The sequence below is a fragment of the Hemiscyllium ocellatum genome, chromosome 17 (assembly GCF_020745735.1).
Source record: "Hemiscyllium ocellatum isolate sHemOce1 chromosome 17, sHemOce1.pat.X.cur, whole genome shotgun sequence".
NCBI classification, from domain to species: Eukaryota; Metazoa; Chordata; class Chondrichthyes; order Orectolobiformes; family Hemiscylliidae; genus Hemiscyllium; species Hemiscyllium ocellatum.
The window spans coordinates 62271808-62296394 of record NC_083417.1 but is presented as its reverse complement, the minus strand read 5'-3'; the positions used below and the strand labels follow the sequence as shown (position 1 = coordinate 62296394).

At 40.7% G+C, this 24587-nt stretch overlaps 1 protein-coding gene across 1 annotated transcript; it reads left to right on the top strand.

The window, feature by feature from the left end:
• The first annotated feature begins 8621 nt into the window (after positions 1-8621).
• si:ch211-194m7.8 (olfactomedin) lies at positions 8622-22417 on the top strand. Its single transcript, XM_060837816.1, has 5 exons — positions 8622-9010; positions 11641-11805; positions 13582-13800; positions 17231-17363; positions 20862-22417. The coding sequence occupies exons 1-5, from the start codon at positions 8843-8845 to the stop codon at positions 21674-21676; spliced, it is 1500 nt and encodes a 499-aa protein (XP_060693799.1). The 5' UTR covers positions 8622-8842; the 3' UTR covers positions 21677-22417.
• Positions 22418-24587: the final 2170 nt, after the last annotated feature.

The following is a 24587-nucleotide window of genomic DNA, read 5'->3' as shown; positions in this document are numbered from 1 at the left end:
TGTAAGGTAAGAAAAAAAAAGGATTAAGTTATTGAGAAGGGTATTACAAAAATTGAAGTTAAAAATGAGAGATAGAGAAAGGAAAATAAAGGGAGGCAATAGAGAAGGAACTATAGAGCAGCATTACAGCAACAGTTCCAGAAGAGGAATGGTCTAAGTTGAGGCAGAAGGAGTGCTGTATGCAAGACAAGCATATTAAGAAGATAGATGAAAAAGAAGATCTCTTCTTTTTCCACACATGACCAACAACAACATGCATAATTCTTAAAGCGACTTCAACCTGATTAATTGGTATTAAGTTATAAACCAAGAATTGGGACTGTAGTTCAGAAAATTAAGAGGTGGATTTGGAAATGATTATTGAAGGTATATAGAAGTGAAATAAGTCAAATAGGTTTGAGAATAAATTGCAAGCAACAGCCCATTGATTTTGAAGGCTCCATCACTGATGATGGAGCGGAGACAGGGAAGAATGTGAGACAAGCCAGAGGTAGAAGAGTAGACAAGGTGGTACACAGAGCCGAATGAGTTCCTAGTGAAGGTTGGAACAATCAAAGTCAGAGTAGGAAAGCTGTTGGAGTTTGGGGATGATTGTAGTTTTGAGTGAGGGATGCTAACAAGGAGGGAAAGTGATATATAGCAAAAAATGAGGTGGTGGAGTTCCAGATCAACTTCATAAAACTCCTAACGATGGCAAGAACAGTGTTAACTCCGAGCCATAGCAGCTTCCCCTACTTGGATGGTCAGTTAAAATTGTAGTCATGGATCCTAATTTTCATAATTAATGAAGGACCCTCCTGGCTGCAGGTCGATAGTCTTGATGCTTGCTCAGAAGAGCAGGTTAAAAACAAGATGCATGTTTTATGGGCCAATATTTGACTTTTAGTTGTGTCATTTCTGTTGGGTTTCTAGAGTTAAGGTTCACAGAAAGTGATTGCAATGTTTCTGGCAACACTGGGCCTCTGCTTCCTCATTTCTATCTCATATTCGTCATCTTTTTTGAAATACTGGTGTTCCTTTTTGTCCTGCTGCTTCCTCTTCTTTTCAAAAAAACAGAATTTTACAACATGTGAGGCTGTGGGGTCTTTTTTCAGTCATTGCCCTGCCCGCCAAATCCAAATTGAGGAATGTTTGATACTTTGCTCTTGCATGAGGCTAGAGTTTCACAAAGTTGTGGATATCAGTGTTGGCTCAGTGGAGAACTCTTGCCTATGTGTTTGAAGGATGTAGGTTAAGTTCCATTGCAGAGACTTGAAGTCCAAATCCAGCATAACTGAGGGAGTGCTCCACTGTTGGAAGTGCCTTCCTTTGCATTAGCTGTTAAACTGAGACTCCATTTGCTTGCATGGTGGATGTGAAATACTCCACTCCTTCAAAGGACAGCAGGGAATTTCTGGCCAATATTTAATTCTTAACAATATCATTTGGTAGGTTATCTATTTCATCTGCCCTTCCTATAAGCCTTTACTCCATTGTCTGTCAAAATCTGTCTATCTCATGATGAACATGAAATAGAAATGAGGAAGCAGGGGCGTACTGGTGCCAGAAAGACTGTGATCAGTGTCTGTAGACTTTATCCTGACAAATACAACAGAAAGGACACAATTAAAAACCAAATGTTGGCCCACAAACCACGCATCTTGTTTTTTGACCTGGTGTTCTGAGCAAGTATCAAGAATTACCTACCTGCAGCCAGCAGGGTCCTTAATTAATTATGAAAATTAGGGTTAGAACATAGAACAATACAACGCAGAACAGGCCCTTTGGCCCTCTGTTGCGCTGACCTGTGAACTATTCTCAGCTCGTCCCCCTACACTATTACAAAATCATCCATGTGCTTATCTAAGGATTGTTTAAATCTCCAAACTAATGGCATTTACAAAATACCGTGCAAGAACTGTAACAAATACGACATTGGAAAAACAGGCAGAAAACTAGCCACCAGAATACATAAACATCAACTAGCCACAAAACAACATGACCCTCTCTCACTAGTATCCTTACATCCAGATAAGGAAGGACACCACTTCGACTGGGACAGTACATCCATCCTAGGACAAGCCAAACAGAGACATGCACAAAAATTCCTAGAAGTCTATCAACAAACACATTGACTTGGACCCCATTTACCATCCCCTGAGAAAAAGAACAGGAGATGACATCATCACAGGAAATGACATCACAAGAAACCCAAACATATAAATAGAAAGCAGGAATCATCAGTAGTCCTTCGTCCGGAGGCTCGCTGAAGATGTTACCTTGTTTGGTGATGAAACATCTGAAAATGTACCTTCTAGCTCAGCAGGCAAACCTACATTCAGAGCTACAAGTCTTTTCAAAACTCGCTGACACTCAATCACTATTAAGACAGACAAAAGACTAAGAATTTGGTACACATACTATGGGTGTAAAAGAATATCGATGGTGTGTACAAAACTCTGAAGATCAAGCCTAGATTTTAAGGGTGGGTTAAAGTGTTTGGCATAATTCCTCTTGATTTTTAGCACTGATGACAAAATTGTTGATATAGTGATATTTCGTACTTTACTTTGATAGTTGATATGGCAGATCTTGGACTTTCCATTTTAGAATTGTTTTCCTTTTAGCTTTCTTGATTTTTATTTCTATCCCCCCATGTGAAGGAAGAGAGAGAGAGACAGACAGACAGACAGACAGATGCTTTCAGTTTGCAGGCTCTGGAATTTTTCTACTGCCCTTGCACTTAAAAGTTTTGTAACACTCAAGCTCAACCAATTCGAAGATGGTTGTCAGGCAAACTTTCCTTCACTGAAAAGACTCTCAATGCTGCTCAACCTCAAATTCTCCACCTCACTGCTTCAAAATACAATATTGTCTGATACATCCAAAAACATGCAGCACTTAAATTCCAGTTTTCAGAACTCTCCTTATATTTCAGCCATTTCAGTTCAACTTCCATTTCAGATTATAGTGCCAAAAATGAAAAATATGTGACTCTTAATTTATCTCCACCCTTAAAGAAATGAAACACCATTGTTAAATACATTTTGCCAGAAGATAATTGTAACACATATACAAAACAACACAAGAAAATAGTATTCATTCATTCCTTAAGCATGATTTAAACTATTTTTATTTACTCCATCTATATTTCCCATAGCCTCAGGAAAGCAACCAACATAATCAAAGTCTCCTCCCACTCAGTTATACCCTCTTCCATCAGGCACAAGATATAAAAACTTGAATACCTGTTTGAACAGATTCAAGAACAGCTTTTCCCCCTCTGTTATCAAATTTTGAATGGATCTCTCAAATATTAATGTTGATCTCTCTCTCTCTCTGCACCTGAACCCTGTATTCTGTGGTTGTAACACTGTAGTCTGTATTCTGTTCTGCTTCCCTGATGCACTTTGTATGGTACGGTCTGCCTGTAGATCACTCAAAACAACACTTTTCACTGTATCTCGGTACATGTGACAACAATAAATCAAACTCAAACTCCACCATTGGACTCAAAATATTGACTTTGTTCACCCTTCCCACAGATGCTGCTTGACCCATTGAGTTTCTCCAGTGCTCTATTTTTATTTCACATCTTCAAAATTCACAATACTTTGTTTTTATTTGAAACAATTTCTTGTCGTTTACTTCTAAAATTTTTTAACTATTTCAGCACAATTACATTCTTGATGATGCATCAGCAATTACGTTATCTTTTCCAATAATGTTTACACTAAATGGTCAAATCAATGAATCCATCAGAACATTTTCTGTTTTGAATACTCCATTTCTCATCAAAAGCTAGTAGATTTTGGCACTATTCATCTTTTTTTTTGCATGGATGTTGGCTTCAATATTTGAAAAGTCAATATTAATCCTAATGTCTCCTTTTCTACTGTTGATTACTTCTACTATTTGTTTAAAATCTTAGAAAAGTACCCCAGCAGTTTTTCTATTCCCAAATCATTATCTTGCAATAAGACTGCACCCTCCCCAAAGTCATCAGCATCAATTTTAATTTTAAAAGGTTCCCTAAGATCAGTGGTAGCCAACACCAGTTCAATTATTGGGATTACCTTCAGCTTCTTGAAGATTGTGTTTGGTATTGAAAGGTACAGCTATTATGCTGACATTATGCACAAGTTTCCAATAAAACCCACACATACTGTGGCTGACCAACAGAAGACAGCGAGTGGTATTGGAAGGAAAATATTCTGCCTGGAAGTCAGTGGTGAGTGGTGTTCCACAGGGCTCTGTCCTTGATCTCTACTGTTTATTAATGACTTGGATGAGGGGATTGAAGGATGGGTCAGCAAGTTTGCAGACGACACAAAGGTTGGAGGTGTCGTTGACAGTATAGAGGGCTGTTTTAGGCTGCAGTGGGACATTGACAGGATGCAGAGATGGACTGAGAGGTGGCAAGTGGAGTTCAACCTGGATAAATGTGAGGTGATGCATTTTGGAAGGTCGAATTTGAAAGCTGAGTACAGAATTAAGGATAGGATTTTTGGCAGTGTGGAGGAACAGAGGGATCTTGGTGTGCAGGTACATAGATCCCTTAAAATGGCCACCCAAGTGGACAGGGTTGTTAAGAAAGCATCTGGTGTTTTGGCTTTCATTAACAGGGGGATTGAGTTTAAGAGTCGTGAGATCTTGTTGCAGCTCTATAAAACTTTGGTTAGACTGCACTTGGAATGCTGTGTCCAGTTCTGGTCGCCCTATTATAGGAAAGATGTGGATGTTTTGTAGAGGGTTCAGAGGAGGTTTACCAGGATGCTGCCTGGACTGGAGGGACTATCTTATGAAGAGAGGTTGACTGAACTCGGACTGTTTTCATTGGAGAAAAGGAGGAGGAGAGGGGACCTAACTGAGGTATACAAGATAATGAGAAGCATAGATAGAGTCGATAGCCAGAGATTATTTCCCAGGGCAGAAATGGCTAACATGAGGGGTCATAGTTTTAAGCTGGTTGGAGGAAAGTATACAGGGGATGTCAGAGGCAAGTTCTTTACACAGAGAGTTGTGAGAGCATGGAATGCGTTGCCAGCAGCAATTGTGGAAGCAAGGTCATTGGGGACATTTAAGAGACTGCTGGACATGCATATGGTCACAGAAATACATGAGGGTTAATGGTCAGTACAACATCGTGGGCTGAAGGGCCTGTTCTGTGCTGTATACTGTTCTATGTTCTAAACCCAGAAATCTCATGGTTTCCAACTTTGTTTTAGGAAAGCGAAATTCTATCAGAGACTTCACCTCTGCCACTTTTGAGAATACTTGCTCTTGCCTCACAATGTGTGCTAGGTCAGTAACCCTTTATTTTGCAAATTAACTCTTGGCTAGATTTATTAACTAAGTAAGCTAACTATAATTACTATGTCTTCTAACTGCTTTACTTGTTCTTCCTTGATGTCACTTATATTATGACATCATCTAAATACATTGCCCAGTTAGGCGTTTTAGCTGTGATTTGATCCATAAGGCTTTGGAAAGTAGCTGGGGCATTTTAAAACCTCAACGGCTTGACTCAAGATTGGTATTGACCATGTGGAGTAAGCAAGGCTGATATCTGATTAGTTTTCGATATCAACTGTACTTGCCTGCATTCTTTCAATATACAATTCTTAGAAAGAAATGACGGGATTGCCATCTCAATCAATTCAGTTTTCTAACCAGGAACTGCGAAATAATCTTTTTTTATTACCGCACTTTTAACCTTCGCCCATCGAGTGAAGGAACCAACACCACTCATGAATTTCACCTACTGGAGCTAGGTTCACTCAGGTGATTTTCTTGCGTCTATTGAATCTCGATTTTACCCTGAGCTTGCTTTTTTTTCTAAAAAGAATCAACCAAAATGAATGTTGTTTATCAATACTCATTCCTGGCCAACAGGAAAATTCAAGGAGATCTATGTAATCTATTTTCCTCTTGTCCTTCCTCTGAGTATGAAGAGGCTTGGCTAACTGTCCCAGAATTTCAGTATTGGCTAATCAAATTGCAGGAGGTTTGTTTTGTGAGCTGTTTACCTTTCCTTCTACCTTACTCTTACTGTCTCTGCCATCCTCGACTCCTCTTATAACTTCACAGAATTGCTCTTTCTTCCCTTCCTCCTGACAATGATATCACTTCAACATCTTCACATGACATAAATGATTTTTCTTTCTGCAATCAGGAATATATACCAGGTCAGTCACTTTACCAACCTTCCAAAATATCTTGCGTGGATCACTGAATCTTCATTTCATATACTCAGCGTGTAAAGCTAGTAATACTAACATTTTGTATCCTTTTGAAACATTCCAGTTTTAGCATATTTGTCTGCACATTCTTTCATGTTTTTCTGTAAAATGTTCAAATGTTCTTGAGCTATTTTGCATGCTCCTGTAATTCTCTCAAAAAATTGATACATTATTCAACATTGAAGATTCATCTTTTTGCCTTAAAAAGATTCTCCTGAATTAATTTTAATAGACATACTATTTTATGCCCACAGATCAGTTCAAATGAACTAAATTCAGTGGATTTATTTAGTGAATCTCTTGAAGTAAATAGGAAGAAATCTAATCCTTTGTCTGAATCCTGTGGGTATTCATGATAATAGGTCTTGATCATTGATTTGACAGCCTGATGATATATCTTTAAAGCTCCGTCTGTTAGTGGATGATAGTGGTAGACTTCAACTGTTTCATACCCAAATTGCTAAATATGTTCAGAAAAGGTTAGGCGTAAAATGATGTGATCGTATTTCAATTGATAGTCCATAATGAGTAAAAAGCTGAGTTAATTGTTCTATTCTTACTAAGAATTGTGCAGCACTTGATTTCCAAGTTGCAAAACTCTCAAGTTATGTCAGCTCCATAGCTTAACTTTCATAATAAAAACAAAAATGTGGTCTCTTACAGTGGAGATCTGGAAAAATATAGTTTACATCCATGTGCAATTTGTACAGGCTGCAGCAGAGGAGGTTGCTGAATAGGCTATTGGAGAAATATAAGATGAACTTGTATTCTATAACATTAACAGCAGCGAGGGTGTCATACAGCATGGAAACAACTCATCCATACTGACCAGATATCCTAAACTGATCCAGTTCCATTTGCTAGCATTTGGCCCATATTCCTCAACCTTTCCTCTTTCCATGTACCCATCTGGATGCCTTTTAAATGCTGTAATTGTACCAAGTTAAAAATCACACAACACCAGGTTATAGTCCAACAGGTTTAATTGGAAGCACTAGCTTTTGGAGCACCACTCCTTCATCAGGTGGTTGTGGAGGGCACAATTGTAAGACACGCAATTTATAGCAAAAGTTGACAGTGTGATGTAACTGAAGTTATATATTGAAAAATACCTCGATTGTTTGTTGAGTCAATATGTTGTCTGGACATATTGTCTAGCTAACACCAATTGTTACAGTTAACCTGAGAATGCAACTATTAAAAACGGTTTTGTGAGTTACACTTGAAAGAAGTGAAACTATCAGGGAATTTGAAGAGATGAAAGACTCAACAAACAATCAAGATATTTTTCTATGTATAATTTCAGTTACATCACACTGTAAACTTTTGCTATAAATTGCGTGTCTTACAATTGTGTTCTCCACAACCACCTGAAGGAGCGGTGCTCTGAAAACTACTGCTTCCAATTAAACCTGTTGGACTATAACCTGGTGTCGTGTGTTTTTTTGTAACTTTGTACACCCCAGTCCAACACCGGCATCTCTGAATCGTAATTGTACCAGCCTCCACCATTTCCTCTGACACCTCATTCCATACAGGCATGACTCTGTGAAAAGGTTGGCCCTTAGTTCCTTTTTCAATCTTTCCCCTCCTCACCTTAAATCTATTTCGTCTAGTTTTGGACTCCCCTACTCTGGGGAAAAGATCTTCGCTATTTGCCTTATCCATGCCCCTCATAGTTGATTAGCTTCTCTGATTGATTAGATGGAGACTTGGAACTCAACTCAGCATCAAATGGGACAAACTGAACGAGAAGTAGAGAAAGGAGATGGAATCAGCAGCGAATGTGCAAGGCTTCTGGCAGAAGCGGGACAGGATGGTTTCACTCCTATCAATGTTGAACTTGAGGAACTTCAATTTCAGCCATGGCCTGTTAAAAATCAGAGTCACTGAGGCTAGCGGTGGTAAAATATCGCAGGATCCCCCATACACATGGAACTGGAACATTTGGGACTTGAGCTCATACCTATCGATACTGAAGATGAAAAACAGCATGGAAAACGAATAGCAAGGCATTAACGATGGCATATGGGGATAGACTACAGGCACCCGGACAGTCTCTGGTGTCTGGGAGATGATTATGGAAGAGGCACTGAAGTGGAAACGAAAATTACGTCCAAATATTTGGCAGCCCGTTTTAATAGTTTCTCTGCCGATCTCCCGACAGCGGTTGTTTCTTGCTCATCTGCTCTATCTTTGTATCTCCTCTCTCATCTCCGTCAGCTCTTTAGTTACATAACCCTTACCCTATTATCTCCGTTGCTCTTTTCTGCGTGAACAGTTTGCACTGCCTTTTCTGACTCCCCCCTGCTCTTTTTCTGCTCCACTCACTGCCTGGCCTTCCTTTGCTTTTCCTCTTTCTACTTCTCCTTTGTATTGATCCTCTTGTCAATGGTCCCACTCTGTCCCCACTCTTGTATTCCTTTCCCCTTTCTCCATACCATCATCCCTTTTCTACTTGTGTCTTTTGGTCCCTAATCTCCGTCCCTTCTCAAGTTGTTCCTCGTGCCCTCTCCCCAACTCTCTTGTCCTATCCCCGGTCCCAATTATTTATCTCTTCCTTTTAGTTCCGAACTCTAGATCACTTTTCAGACCTCCCTGCATCGCTCCCCTCCGACTCAATGCCTCCTCCCCTTTCCAATTCTCCTCCCTTTCATTTGCTGCCCTCCCCCATCTGCCCCCTTTTAAATCAATGCCTCCTTCAAGCGGGAGGGTCGATTCTCGGGATGGCTCCGAATTCTCTGACTTTTGCCGTGATCTTTGTGGCTGCCGTCGCCCTGCTTTTCGCTGTGAGTACCGCTGTGGCACAATGAGTCCTGGCTAGTTCGTTTGTCACAAGAAACAAGTTTCAGACCCCAGGGGGCATGTTATCCGGATTCCTCGACACTCTCTCTTCAGTCATTTCCCTCACTCCCTTTTTCCTTCTCTCCCCGGAACCCACTCCTTGTTTGTACAGTTACTGTTAAAACAATTTGGTTGACTTGCTGTTGAACTTGTCCCTCCACCGGCTGAGGAGGACTTGGTGACCGCATTTCCCATTTTATTGAGGTGCCCCTAAAGGAGAGAGGGATTCACCAAATAGAAACAGGCCAGCTTGGGGCCGCTTTCCTCGCAGGTTGCTAAGTTGGGTTGATCCCGTCCAGGCGAGATGGGATCAACCTTTGGTTTATTCACATTGTTATGCACTACCGCCCTGTGGAAGAATCAGTCACAGTTCTGTACAAAAGGAGGGAACAAACTTTTACTGGAGTGCAAACCCCGCGGTTTAATGGTTTCGAAGGGGACTGGAGAACATGGAAGTTAGGTGCTGTGATTCCCCCGCTTATTGGTTTGCAACTTTATAGTGTTCAGGGATGTGTAGGTTAGGTGCATTAGTCTGGGGTAAATGTACAGTACTGGGGAATGGGTCTGGGTGAGTTACTCTTCGGAGGGTCGGTGTGGACTTGTTGGGCCGAAGGACCTGTTTCCACATTGTCGGGATTCTGTGATTCTATGAAATCTTCCTGAATCATGAACCAAACCAAAACGGAGTCATTTCTACAGGCGGCCTTCCATTCGCAGTCATCAAAGGGAATCTCTTGCCTCATGCTTGTATAGCCACCCATACTCAAAAAATAAACAACATAATCGTTTTTTTTGTCTTTTGGGGACAAAGGGAATGTATTCTGACCAGCGGGGGGATGCGTCCTGTGATATCCTGAAAAGCTTTGGCAAATCTCAGCAATAGTCAAAACATTTCAGATGGTTGAGGGGTAAGATAGCACACAGAAAAATTACTAGAGTATACACAAGTGTTTAAGAATATAAACTTAAACTTGCTAAAATAGAACAAAGCCAGAGCCTTTCAACCTATACACATCAAGACTGATGCAAGAGACTAAATTTAGAGAGGAAATACAACTTTAGAAACAAACAAAAATTGCTGGAAAAACTCAGCGATTCTGGCAGCATCTGTGCAGAGAAAGCAGGGTTAACGTTTCAGGTCCACTGACTTATCTTTACAACACAAATGCTCTCGAGTCTGCTAAATTTCTCCAACAGTTTCTGCTTTTGTTTCTGATGTCCAGCAACCCACAGTTCTTCGGGGGGGGGGGGGAGTTTGACCAATTTTATAAGCCATGGGAACAGGGTGCTGTTTGATTGGATTGTGGTTAGCATGGAGATGCATCAGGAACTGCTAACGTTGAGACAGTAAGGGCTGCAGACGCTGGAAGTCCGTGGATGTGAAGATGGAAAAGCACAGGCACGTCAGACAGTATCCGAGGAGCAGGAAAGTTTCGGGCGAAAACTCTTAGTCAAGACTTTTGATAATTGATTAAACTCAGACCAGTCAGGTAGTCCGCGATTGGTCAGTGCGTTACCATGGGGAAGTCAGCAGATGGCAGTATTCTGTTGGTGGGGGTAACCACTCGTTTTACCTGCAAGGTAGCAGTGCCAGACAGCCAGCTCCACCTGCTGTTTGAATTTTTGAGACACCTTCTCCTTCCAGGGTAATGTGAGGGAAATCCGGCTCCTTTCAGGACCAATGGGTTTTCTAATACCATTCACTGAAAATTCATATTCACTGGTCACTATTCTTGTTAAGCTTTGAATGGTTCTACATCCTACAAGATCAACCTTATTGGCAACTTGGTGAATAGGGCCTCAGTTGTCTGCTTACAATGTAAGTTTGAAGTTGAGAGAGAGCATATTAAACCTTCTTGTATATTAGTAACTACCCTGATCAAACCATTGTATATATTGCTACCTATAGTGCAAAGTCATGAAGGTGCCTATGACTGCAGTATTTGACCCTGATTGGTGCCCAGTCTAACTCAGATTACCTTGAAAAGGCAAGTGTCTCTTTCTGGACCCTTGCTGCTCCCAACATCTCATCCACAATCGTGTTTCCAAAGTGCTACACTTTTGAATACGCGGACTCTTCTGCCAGTTCCTTGCGATATGCTCCCAACTCCAAAATCCAACAAAATGCAGGGTTGGATTATCCCTTTAATTGCTGGAGTTGAAATCACCTCTTGCATGTTATTATCATACCCACTCATGCTAATTGTTCCAGTAACCTGGAAATTATATTGTCCTGTGGCTGGATTGAAGAGCCCCTGACTGACCACAGCACTAGCTTCCAAGTTTTCAGAAATTACCAGAATCCCAACCACCACAACTCCCAGCATGTTGCAAAGTTAAAATCCAGGCCAATTTTACACTTTCGGCAGACTGTCACTATTTAATGGGATGCTTGGTTCAAGCAATGATAAAGCCATGATTTGAATTTGCCCTTATGATTGTTATTAATACCTCTCTGAAAATGGCAACTCTGTGGGACTAGATTTGAGTCTAACAGTGTCGGGTTAGGTGTTCACTGTGATGCTGTGGAGGAGATTCCAAGAGCCTTATCACAACTAATGGCTGTGTTTTGCAGGAAGCAGAATACCAATACCAGGAGGTTCATGGAGTCCTTCAGAATGGAAATCGATGTGTCTGCAAAATACAATTTTCTGCATGGGAATTTCCGGTGGAAAGGTTTGGACAGTTACAAGAACTAACGCAGAACTGCACCAAATCTCTAGAAGATAGAAAATTAGAGGTGAGCAAGTATAAACACAGACAGCAGCAACATACACAGACCAACATTGTGTCACTCAGAAGTTGCATCACAGGCTCTGAAACCTGTCCATAAGTATAATTGAAACATTGGCATTCACAAAGACTAGGTGATGCAGAATCTGAAATTCATTCACAACGAGAAGATAGACATTGACCCCCAATCATCCAGACAGGGAGATGCGTTGACACCAATTAACCCACGTATTGTCCAACAGCTCCAAATAATGCAAATCTTTCTTTTGCTTTTAATATAGCACTTTTCAAGACTGGAGGATATCCCAAAACACTTTACAATCAATGAAATACATTTTAAGCATGGTTGTTATAATAAAGGAAATATATATACAGCAAATTCTCACAAATAACTGTGACAAATGACTACATAACCTGTTGGTTGATATTGTTTAAGGAATAAATAAAACCGAGGATACCGAAATCAGGAGCACTTTATGCTTCTCCAAAAAATGGCAAAGAACTTTTTATTTCAATAAGGCGGACACAAGAATTGTTGTTTTTAATGTGAAGGACGGCATATTGATTGCCTGGGGTACACTTAATTATATGTTATCCATATTTATTGTTCATGTAGTTTTGTGATCTTTTATTGATAGTCTGAGATTGCACTCTCCTGTATTGATTTCAAAACTTAGAGATTCAGACATCAGGTTTTTTGGCTAACTTCAGGAAACCAGTCTTACCTTGGAATTTAGTGATTGGTTCCCACAGTTACTAGGAATGTTCCTGTTATGACATTCTCCACCATACAGAGATTCCTCTTACTTTCCAAAGCACTCTTGTTCCTTATAATTTGAGAGCATCTCTTCAGTCCTTCATAGGTCCATAGACCATTTCCAGCTCATTCCTCTCCAGCTCCTCTCATAAGGGCAGGATTTAGAGTCATTGGGTCATAGTGTCTTATACCACGAAGACCTGCCCTTTGGCCCAAACTGGTCCATGCTGACAAAATGTCCATCCACACTAACCCTATTTCCCTGCACTTGGCCCATATCCTTCTAATCCTTTCCTATCCGTGTATTTGTCAAAACACCTTTTAAATGGTGTTAATGTACCTGCCTCAACAACTTCTGTCGGCAGCTCATTCCTTGTGTATACCACCGTGTATACATAAAAAAAAGTTGCCCCTATGTTTCCCTTTTATTCTTTCCCCTCTAACCTTAAATGATGCCCTCTAGTCCTCAGTTCCCCGATCCTGGGAAAAAGATCGAGTGCATTCACCCCATCCATGCCTCTCATGATCTTATACCCTTCTATAAGATCTCCCCTTAGTCTCCTAAGCTCTAAAGATAGAAGTCCTAGCTTGTCCAATCTCTCCCCATAACTCAGACCATGTCCAGACAACATCCATGTAAGTTCTTTGACACTCTCTTTCCAGTTTAATAACATCCTTCCTATAACAAGGTGACCAAAACTGAACACAATACACCAAGTGTAGCCTCACCAACGTCCTGTATAACTGCAACATAACTTCCCAATTTTTACACTCAGTGCCCTGACTGATGAAAGCCAGTGTGCCAAAAGCCTTCTTTGCTGCCCTGTCTACCTGTGACTCCACTTTCAAAGAACTATGAACCTGAACTCCAAGATCCCTCTGTTCCACTACATCCTGAAGGCCCTACCATTCACCATGAAACTCCTACCTTGATTTGACCTTCCAAAATGCAAGATGCCACACTTATTTATATCTATATCATTTATTTGTCATTTTTTTTCCTTTCGTGATACTGTAAATTTCAAGGCAACTTTTGTTGAGTCCAAGATTCCAGAGTTCCAGGAAGAGTTACTGAACCTATCTGCTCAGCTGCAGCAGTATGAGGCAATGTACAAACAGCAACTGTATGAACCACTCAACTTTTGGAGCCTCCGTCGGGACCTGAAACAACTCAATTCAGATATTGCAAAAGTGCAGAATGTTCCTTCATCAACCACCAACTTACTTCACAAGATGTTTACCGAGGTGAGATAAATTAAATTTGTTTTAAGTATAAAAAAATTGTAACCTCTGGGTACTGTGATCACTGGATTTGAAATTTGGTTGAACATTTGGCTCTGATTTCAGCCCCCATTTCTCCTGCTCAGCAGGAATGTTGCATGGGAGTTGACCAAATTAGGTTGAATCCAATTATGGACCTGAAGTCACTCTATTCCCATTTAATGCCATTCAACCTTTGCCAATTTTAAGTTAACCAAATTTTCTGCTGCAGGTAAATATAGAGGTACACTTTAGGTTGAAATGTTGCAGCCTAATGGCACTATTGGTGTTGCATCCTGATTTTAACATTGTCAAGGGGTTGCCCACAGTTTGTGGAATTGATAAAAGATTGGACGAGGAAGTGTCGATAGACCAAGAAAGGATAAACTTAGATTTTTCAAAAGTGTTGATTGTGACCCTTATTTGAGTCCTTGACTCTCCCTATCTCTGATCTTATCTTTTCCTCTCTATTGGTTGCTGAATGGCCTTGCACAGCACCGTGGTTCTGAAAATTCCTCCTTTGAGTCCTGGTATCCTAACAATCGCACAAGGAGTTTGGCACCATCCAGCAGCCTGTTTGATTGACACTGCACCTATCACCTTCAACATTCAATCCTGCTGCCAGAAAGCACAATGGCAGCAGTATGTGCCATCTACAAAACGCATGGCAGTATCTCTCAAAGCATCCTTAGACATTGCCTTCTTAACCTGCAACCTCTACCATCGAGAAGGTCAGTGGCAGAAAATACATTAGAACACCCATTATCTGCAAGTTCCTTTCAATGCCATGCACCACCCTAACAAAGAAGTATATGGCTGATCTCCCAATGTTGCCAGTCAAAATTGCTGACCTTCTCCCTAACAGCATTATGGTCACAACTTTACCCCATGGATAGCAGTTGCTCAAGAAGGCAGCTCACTGCTAACTACTTAAGGCAATTAGGGATGGGTGCTTAATGTTGGCCTCGCTAGTAATGTCCATGTCTGTGAAATAATGAAACAAAGCCCAATGTTGTGTTGGCCAGGATATCAGTCTGCCAGTTTGAAGAAGTGGACAATGCTAGAATATTTCAATGTAACGTGATCATTAAAATGGTCTCAGCCGCCCACTGAGATCTCCAGAATGGTATTTCATTCAATTATCCTAACCTTCAGGAAATTCCACATGGTGATCAGGCCTTTCTTAGGGTTGTGATTCACAAACAGCCCAATTACAGTACAATCCACAGGTGACTGACCACACATTGATTATAGAAGTAAACTATAATTGCATGAGAACCTAGAGTTGAAGGCTAACTGAACATTGAAGCAAAATAATGTGTCAAACTCTCTGGGCAATGGAAATCCTACTCACCTCAACCTTGGACTTCGCTTCGAACTTAATTCAATTTCTGCATTTTGCGCTAGTGTTTAACAGGTTTTAATGAATTCTAAAATAATATGCTTCTTCTTAAAGCCTCTCACTTTAGGATATAATGCCAAATGGTTACATAATATATTCCCGTTTCTCTTCTGTTGCTCCCACTTGGAACTCTTGGTGTGGTTAAAGCCTGTGAGGTAACTAACCAATGAAACAGGAAAACTATTGCAAGCAAGTGACCACTTCACTTGTACGCATGTAATATTTTCTGATTAACACTACTAAAGACACCCTGAACTTCAATGTCAATTACTTCAAATTTATCTTTTGGTTACTTTAACCTGGCTCAATCATTCGAGGTACTTCATTCAACACACTAGGTTAAGAGCTTGCTCCTTTCTGTCAGATCCCACAATAGTGAATTACTGACTTCATGTTAATTATTCTTCAACATGTCCCATACTGAATTTTCCACTTATAGCTTTCATTAATGAAATAACAAATATGAAGTCAAAGGGATAGAAAATCAACCTTTTTTCAAGTACAGGCAGATTAAATGTATCAATTTTCCCAATGGAGCTAGCTGGTGAAACCAGACTAGAGTACCACCACTACATTTCATTTATCATAGTTGTGTGTTTTGCATTTCCCAATACCATCTAAAGTGTATTGGAGACTGTCTTTTATGAGAGAAAGACAGCTAGCAATCATCAGCCAACTGTTCGAAAATGCCCTGCTCCTTCTGTGTAAATGATGTGGAGGTGTCAGTATTGGACTAGGTTGGACAAAGTTAGAATCGAAAAGTGTGGTGCTGGAAAAGCACAGCAGATCAGGCAGCATCTAAAGAGCAGGTGAATTGATGTTTCAGGCATAAGCCCTTCATCAGGAATGTGGTGGCAGGAAGGGGGCTGAGAGATAAATTCAAGGGTGAGTGGGACTGGGGGAAGGTGGCTGAGAAGGCGATCGGTAGATGCAGGTGGGGTGTAATGGTGATAGGTCAGAGGGGAGGGTGAAATGGATATGTGAGAAGGAAAATGGGGAGTTAGGACAGTTCAAGAGGACAGTGCCAAGTTGGAGGGTTGGATCTGCGATAAGGTGCGGAAACTGGTAAAATTGACGGTGATTAAATAATTAAATCTTAAACGCCCAGGGAAACTGGGCTCCCATTTAAGAGGCATCTGGATGATCACATGAATAGGGAGGGAATGGAGGGATACAGACCAAACAGGGCCAGAAAGTTTGATTATTAGTTTAGTTAGGGCAGGATGATCATCACAGGTTTGGAGAGCTGAAAGGCCTGTTCCTGTGCAATATTTCTTCTTTGTTCTTGTCCTTATAAGATGCCACATTGACTGATTGTGACTATAAATTGTGTGTTTTTTGAACAAGTAGAATGTATCTGCAAATAACAAACATTTTGGATGAAATGAGTGTGTGTGTGTGTGTGTGTGAGAGAAAACGAGAGAGAGTTTGTGCGCTTGAGAAAGAATGTGTGTGAGCGTGAGAGAGGAGGTGTGTGGGCGAGGGAGTGTAATAAGTAATTCAAAACTGTACAAACTAATGAAGGTAGTGAGTTCATAACAATTTATCAAAGTGATGCTGTCAAAACAGGAAAGTAAGGAAGGTGTTTACAGATACTGAACAGCACGACATGAACCCAAGATCACAGTTGAGGCCATTTTCATGGCTAAGAAACTTGGCTATTAGTTGCTGCATCAATGTAGAGCTCAGGCCATTATACAAAACAATAAGATTTTTCTTCTCCTCGACTTGCATTTCAGAGCCATTCTCCTAATCAACTGTCTGTTGTCACATCCTCTTCTTATTTCTGAGATCCAATCTCCTTTTTGAGCTTGTCCACTTCTAGTACTCCTAATCTTTGTTTCAATCTCATAAACAGGCTGTCAAATACCCCAAAAATAAACAGATTGCTCATAATGTTTAATAATAAGCAGGCTGACCACCACACCAACAATAAACAGACTGCTAATGACCCTAAATAGATTATTTTCCTCTCATAAACAGGCTGTGTAATTAATTACTTTTGTGATCCAGATACTTGATGCCCGTCTCAACTTGAAAGATCTGCAGCAATATGACAAGCACAATCTACTGTCCATGAAAGACCATTTGAAGAAAATGAAGAACCGCTTGCAGAGTTTCTCCATCTATGGCAATATACACATTGGTAAGATTACATATTATTAGTTTCATATATTAGTTACAAAGACTATATCTTGATGCCAACCATATTATTTTAAATTAAATCCACTTGAATTTTTTAATAGACAGGTTCATGTACATGATGAGAAACTCACTTTACAAAATAATATTCAAGTAACTCCAAAATATAACTGGTAGTGACAAAACTCAATTCCTTGCCTTTATTGAATTAGCTGAGCCCTGCAAGGATTGTAATGAAGCCACTGTAATTGTGTTTATTTAAGGTGGGCAATGAAAAATCCTATGCCTGATTGTTGAGTTAATCCAGAAGTGCATGAAAATACGTGAAAATTGACATACTCTGGTGACGAGACTGGGTTCGCCCCTTCTTATCTCTGTAATGTTCTCCAGTTCTATAACCTATAGATTTAATGCTCCTCCAAGGTTGGGCTCAGATACATCTTTCACTTGCTTTACTCCAGTATTGTCAGCCATTATTCAGCTGCCTAGATAGAGTCATAGAGATGTACAGAATGGAAACAGATCCTTCGGTCCAACCTGTCCATGCTGACCAGATATCCCAACCCAAACTAGTCCCACCTGCCAGCACCCGCCCCATATCCCTCCAACCCTTCCTATTCATATACCCATCCAAATGCCTCTTAAATGTTGCAAATGTACCAACCTCTACCACTTCCTCTGGCAGCTCATTCCATACCCGTAACACCCTCTACATAGAAAAAGTTGCCCCTTAGGTCTCTTTCCTATCTTTCTCCTCTCACTCTAAACCTATGCCCTCTAGTTCTGTACTCCCCGACCCCAGGGAAAATTCTATTTATCCTATCCATGTCCCTCATAATTTTGTAAACCTCTATAAGGTCACCCCTAACCTCTGACGCTCCAGGGAAAACAGCCCCAACCTGTTCAGCCTCTCCCTATAGCTCAAATCCTCCAACCCTGGCAACATCCTTGTAAATATTTTCTGAACCCTTTTTAGTTTCACAACATCTTTCCAATATGAAGGAGACCAGAATTGCATGTAATATTCCAACAGTGGCCTAACCAATGTCCTGTACAGCTGCAACATGATCTCCCAACTCCTGCATTCAATACTCTGACCAATATAAGAAAGCATACCAAATGCCGCCCTTCACTATCCTATCTACCTGCAACTCCTCTTTCAAGGAGCTATGAACCTGCACTCCAAGGTCTCTTTGTTCAGCAACACTCCCTAGGACCTTACCATTAAGTGTATAAGTCCTGCTAAGATTTGCTTTCCCAAAATGCAGCACCTCACATTTATCTGTATTAAAATCCAGCTGCCTCTTCACAGCCCATTGGCCCATCTGGTCAAGATCTTGTTGTAATCTGAGGTAACCCTCTTCGCTGTCCACTACACCTCCAATTTTGGTGTCATCTGCAAACTCACTAACTGTACCTCTTATGCTCATGTCCAAATCATTTATGTAAATGACAGTAAGTAGAGGACTTATCTTAGACATGGAATTCCCTCCCTTAAACTTTCCACTCTATCCACCTTTGTCTCTTCTGTCAAGATGTTATTTTAAACAGTTGACCAAACTAATGATCTCCTGTTCTAAGATGTCCTTCTTTGCCTTAGCTCCACTCTTTGTCTGACTACACATCTGTGATGTGTCCAAAATGTTATACTGCAACTTCTTGTTGCCAGCTATACAACCTGTCATCACCCAATCTCTGTATTCACAAATGGAAAATTTCCAATTCAGGATGATAGTGGATGGTTGTGAACTGTCAGCTTCGGAAAAACTCCTCTATGTTGTTCATTTATGCTGAATTTTGAGTGACCAGAACAAATGAGCGACTAGCATTTATGCTGTTTAGTCAGACCAGCCCGTAAGGAGATGTGGTTTATGGCAACTCGGCTATGTTGTGAACCAGCATGAGGGAATCTTTTTAAATGTTTCTTTTCATGCAACCCTTTGACCCTTCATTGCATCTCCCTTACCCATGCTATATTATGTCACTCCATCCTCATTCACCCACTATCCAATATATAGAAGCAAGTAAAACAAGTTTTACTACATTGTGTTCACAAGATGTCTCAACAGAACAGTCAATCATTGTCAACCTTCCAACATGTTAAAAAAACTCAACTTCACTACAATAAAATGGTAGGCGGTCGGCACGGTGGCACAGTGGTTAGCACTGCTGCCTCACAGCGCCTGAAGACCCGGGTTCAATTCCCGACTCAGGCGACTGACTGTGTGGAGTTTGCACGTTCTCCCCGTGTCTGCGTGGGTTTCCTCCGGGTGCTCCGGTTTCCTCCCACAGTCCAAAGATGTGCGGGTCAGGTGAATTGGCCATGCTAAAATTGCCCGTAGTGTTAGGTAAGGGGTAATGTAGGGGTATGGGTGGGTTTCGCTTCGGCAGGTCGGTGTGGACTTGTTGGGCCGAAGGGCCTGTTTCCACACTGTAAGTCTAATCTAATCTAAAATAAAAATGTCAATCATCTAAAGTATCAACTGAAACTGTAAACACTTGAAACCTCTTTAGTTGGTGTAAATAAGACCAGTGATATTGACAGCAGAGGTCAGAGAGCAAATCTATCCTCAAGCAGAGGCACAGGTTTAATCAGAGATGTCTGGGCAAGCCTTTAACTTTCCCTGCATGGCTGGTTTGACTGTGGCTTACACTCCTCCACACAATGAAAATCGCATCCTTGTTTCCAAAGTTGAGTGGGCCAAGCTTGCAATTATCTGACCTCCTGCTGTAAATAGAGTCAGTGAGATGTAAATCACAGATCATTATAAAAAGTACTCATTCCAGACACAAGTATATTGCAAATTAAAAACTGAAAGAACTGTAGTTGCTGTAAATCATAAATAAAGATAGAAGTTGCTGGAAAAGCTCAGCAGGTCTGGCCCCACCTGTGCAGAGAAATCAAAGTTAACATTTTGGATTCAGTGACCCTTCCTCAGAACAAGTATAATTCAAATGTCCTTCATGTAATTATAAGCATAGCCTTCAACATTAATATATTTTTCAGCTCTTATTTGGGAAGAATTAACTCTGGTTAGTATGGGAGTCACCTGAAATAATGGAAGCAGTGGAGTTGAAGTTTAAATTTAATGGAATAAAGAAAAAACGAAAAAATCGCAGATGCTACAAATCGGAAACAAAAATAGAAATTGCTGGAAAAGCTCAGCAAGCCTGGCAGCATCTGTGTAAAGAAATCAGAGCTATCATTTTGGGTCAAGTGACTATTCCTCAAGCCTGGGAGTGAAGATTGTGTTTAATGGGAAGCGATGGCGTGGGATTGAAACTCGGGGAAAGATGGGTCAGGGTAGGGAATAATAAGAGTATTGGGAGTGTTATGAATCAGAATAAGATTCCATGATTTGAGCATGTTAGGAATAATGGAGCTGATTTGAGATTGATGGGTATAACAAGAAGATTTCTCTATTGTCTCTGATGAAAGAAACCTCCTTTAAAATAATTTTTCTAAAAAAAATGCAACTATAATTAACTGTGTTCCTTCTAGGAAACTGTACTAAAGGAATTTTACGTAACATAAGTGAACCGATAACAGCACAACTCAATCCATATGGCACATCATACCCTTATGGAGGCTGGGGTATGGATTCAATGCCAGGAAGCCAGCAACTCTACTGGGTCATGGCACTGCTGTCTTCCAACATTTATGGAAATTCAATCCGAACCTACACTACTTACAAAAACTTCCTGACAGCAAAGTCCAACATTGATATTTCAGTGAAATCATCATTCACCACCACCAATGCAATTCAGGGTCCAGGAGTGGTGGTTTACAACAACAGTCTATACTATAACTGCTATAAGACTGGACAAATGTGTAGATTTGACATGGCAACAAAACACATCACAAATGTTCTCCTTCCTGATGCTGGTTTTGACAACAAGTTCCCTTACTGTTATTATAACTGCTACACTCATAGTGATATGGATTTCTCAGTGGATGAAAATGGTCTTTGGGTAATTTATGCTACTGAAGAGAATTATGGCAATATCGTACTGAGTAAAATAGACAGTGTTAGTTTGGTTGTTACCCAGACTTGGAAAACTAAGCTCTTTAAGAAAGCAGCAACCAATGCCTTTATGGTTTGTGGGGTACTCTATGCCACCCGTTACGTCAGTGAGACTGAAGAGGAGATATTTTATATGTATGACACAATCAGTAATCAAGAGGCTCAAAATCTCAAAATCCGTTTTGTGAAATATTCACCAAATGTGGCAAATATCCACTACAATCCAGTAGATAGGAAAATCTATATTTTTAATGATGGCTACATGCTAGCACATGAGCTCTTGTTTTATTAAAGGTTGCAAGCTAGCTATTTATCAGTTACCACATTTACCAAAGTGAGGCTTTCATCAAATCAATTACATTTACTATAACTACATTCACTATGTTTCAATAACCTAGGGTGCTGAACTTAAAAGTGCAAGAAATAGTCTATTACTAAACATTAGAAGTCTAGAAAAAAAAACAAGCATTGATGTTAAATAAAAACACACTGTTGAGGTTAAAAATTAAGAAAGAAGTGTGGAAGTCATAAATTCACTACCCGTCTGATATTTTCACTGATTATTAATATAATGATGGAAAAGCTTTGATTAGAAACCTTTAGGAAATTCTAGGATAAGGAAGAAGCCAACTCCTAGAACAATTTGCTTACATTCTGAAATCTAATGTTTTCTCCTCAGATTCTCATTTAACCACCGTTTCTGTCACTTTTCAGCCGAACATATTAAGGGAATGTGATGTTGTAAAGCTTGATGTTTGGCTTCATTTATAAGATAATTGGCTGCTGAAGTCAGCAATGCAAAGTAGTGCATGATTTTGCAATTTATGAATCATGACACATGAAGACAAATTACTGACAGAACTCAAATTGCCTTGCTTAATTGTGTCTAAATAAGGTCTGTTAAAACTGACCTAATGATATATATTAACCAAATTATGTCCAACATGATGTACTGGAATGATCAGCAGATCATGGCGTGCATTGTTCATCTCTGTGTAACTTTTTTTTAACCTGAATAAATTGTTATATTTAACTGCATGTTCCACTCTACCCAAACGTGATAACAGAAGGCGTTCATTCCGAAGCTGGAAGTGGGAAAGAAGAGAAAGGTGGCTCTGCACAGTACTTGTCACCACCTGAGAATGTGACGACCTAAAGTTAAATACTTGGTACTTTGTACACAGCAAGGTCCTTAAACAGCAATTTGGTAGTGTCTGGATATTCTGCTACTTAGTAATGTTGGTTCAGGGATACAAATTGGCTAGAGCACCAGACAAACTCCTCTTCACTGTTTCAAGTTAGCACCACAGATTATTTTACATTCACCTTAACGGAGTCCTTAACGGAGTCTTGGTTGGCAATTTTGTAAAATGACAGCACTGACTCCATACTGCATCTTGTCAGCCTAGATTTAGGACTCATGTATCTGGAATGTGATTTGAACCCATGATTTTCTGACTTAAGGAGGCAAGAGTGCTGTCAACTAAGAGTATGCTAAGGCCTGAGGAGGGGTAGATGTAAACACCTTCTATAATATTATGCAACGCACAGAGCAATAGCTGAAATGGAAGTGGCCCAGGTCGATTCTTGAAATAAATCATGAACAGAAAATGAGTTTGAAATTCTTTGGAGCTACTGCTCAACCTTCTTTGTAATCTGGGAAACTGGCAGTGCTAACATTTCTAGAGGCTTCTTCACTGCTTCACAGAGGGCAGAATCTTTGCACAATCTTTACCAACAATGCTTGCTGAAATTGTACAATGGCAAGCAACTTTCTGAATTTCATCAGACTCCAGTGGAACTAGAGTTCCAATTGAGACAAAACTACTGCAAATGCTGGAATCCAATGTAGAGAAGCAGGAGGCTGGAAGAACACAGCAAGCCATGCAGCATCAGGAGGTGGAGGAATCAATGTTTCGAGTGTAACCCTTCTTCAGGACTGGGGGTGGGTGTAAGTGGAGCTGCAGATAAGGGGGGTGGGGGGGGGTGGGTAGCATGAGGGGTGGTGGGTGGCATGAGGGGTGGTAGATCGACCAATCAGACTGTACCCATCTATTCCAGTGAGGTAGGTGAACACAGGTAAAGGTTACGACCTGGTTGGTTGATCCACCACCCTTCCCTCCTCCCCGCCCCTTTTATCTGCAGCTCCCCTTACACTCATGCCCAGTCCTGAAGAAGGGTTACACCTGAAACGTTGACTTCTCCACGTCCTGATGCTGCCTGGCTTGCTGTGTTTTTCCAGCCTCCTGCTGTCCACGCAGTAAGTTCATAACTTCTAAAGGACCATCATTAGGATCCAGATCGCGGCAAGTGACCTGGCCTCTGGACTATAGCTGGCATGGTTGCTCAGTGGTTAGCACTGTTGTTTCACAGCGTCAGGAACCTGGGTTCAACTCCATCCTCAGGTGACTGTGTGGAGTTTGCACATTCTCTCCGTGTCTGCATGGGTTTCCTCCCACAGTCCAATGATGTGCAGGTTAGGTGTATTGTCATGCTAAACTGCCCATCGTGTCCAAGGATGTGCAGGCTATGTGGATTAGCCATGGGAATTGCAGGGTTACAGGGATAGGGTAGGTCTGGGTGGAATGCTCTTTGGAGGGTCAGCATGTACCCGATGGGCCAAATAGCCTACTTCCGCGCTGTAGAGATTCTTTGACTCCCAGGAACCATGACTTTTCTTTAAGAATACGTATTGTAGATTGACCTTCTTGCTCAGTCGTTCATTGGGATCAAGGCAGGAATGTATATCTCCCATCATTTAGCACTTTTAGAGGTTCTTCTGAAGTGATGATTCTGCCCACTTGGCCCATCTACAACCAAGTCATTCTTCCATTCTTAGCCATTCTTCCAATCATGCAAATCCCAGTGAAGTCACAATGGCAAGCACCAATAAACACAATTCTTGCATAATTGTTGTCTGATCCAGTTAAAAATAAAATTTCTGCATGGAATATGACCATTGTTGACAAAATAGAATTGATTGCCCACTCTAATTGCTCTAAGAATGTGGTGGTGAGCTGCCTTCTTGAACCATTGCAATGTCTGTGGGGAAAGCACTCTCACAATGTTTTAAACAAGGAGCTTCAAGACTTTGATGCAGTGACTTTGAAGGAACAGTGATATTTTTCCATGTCAGGTTGATAACTTACTTGGAGGAGACCTTATTGATTATATTGCCATGTATCTGCATCCCTTGTTTTTCA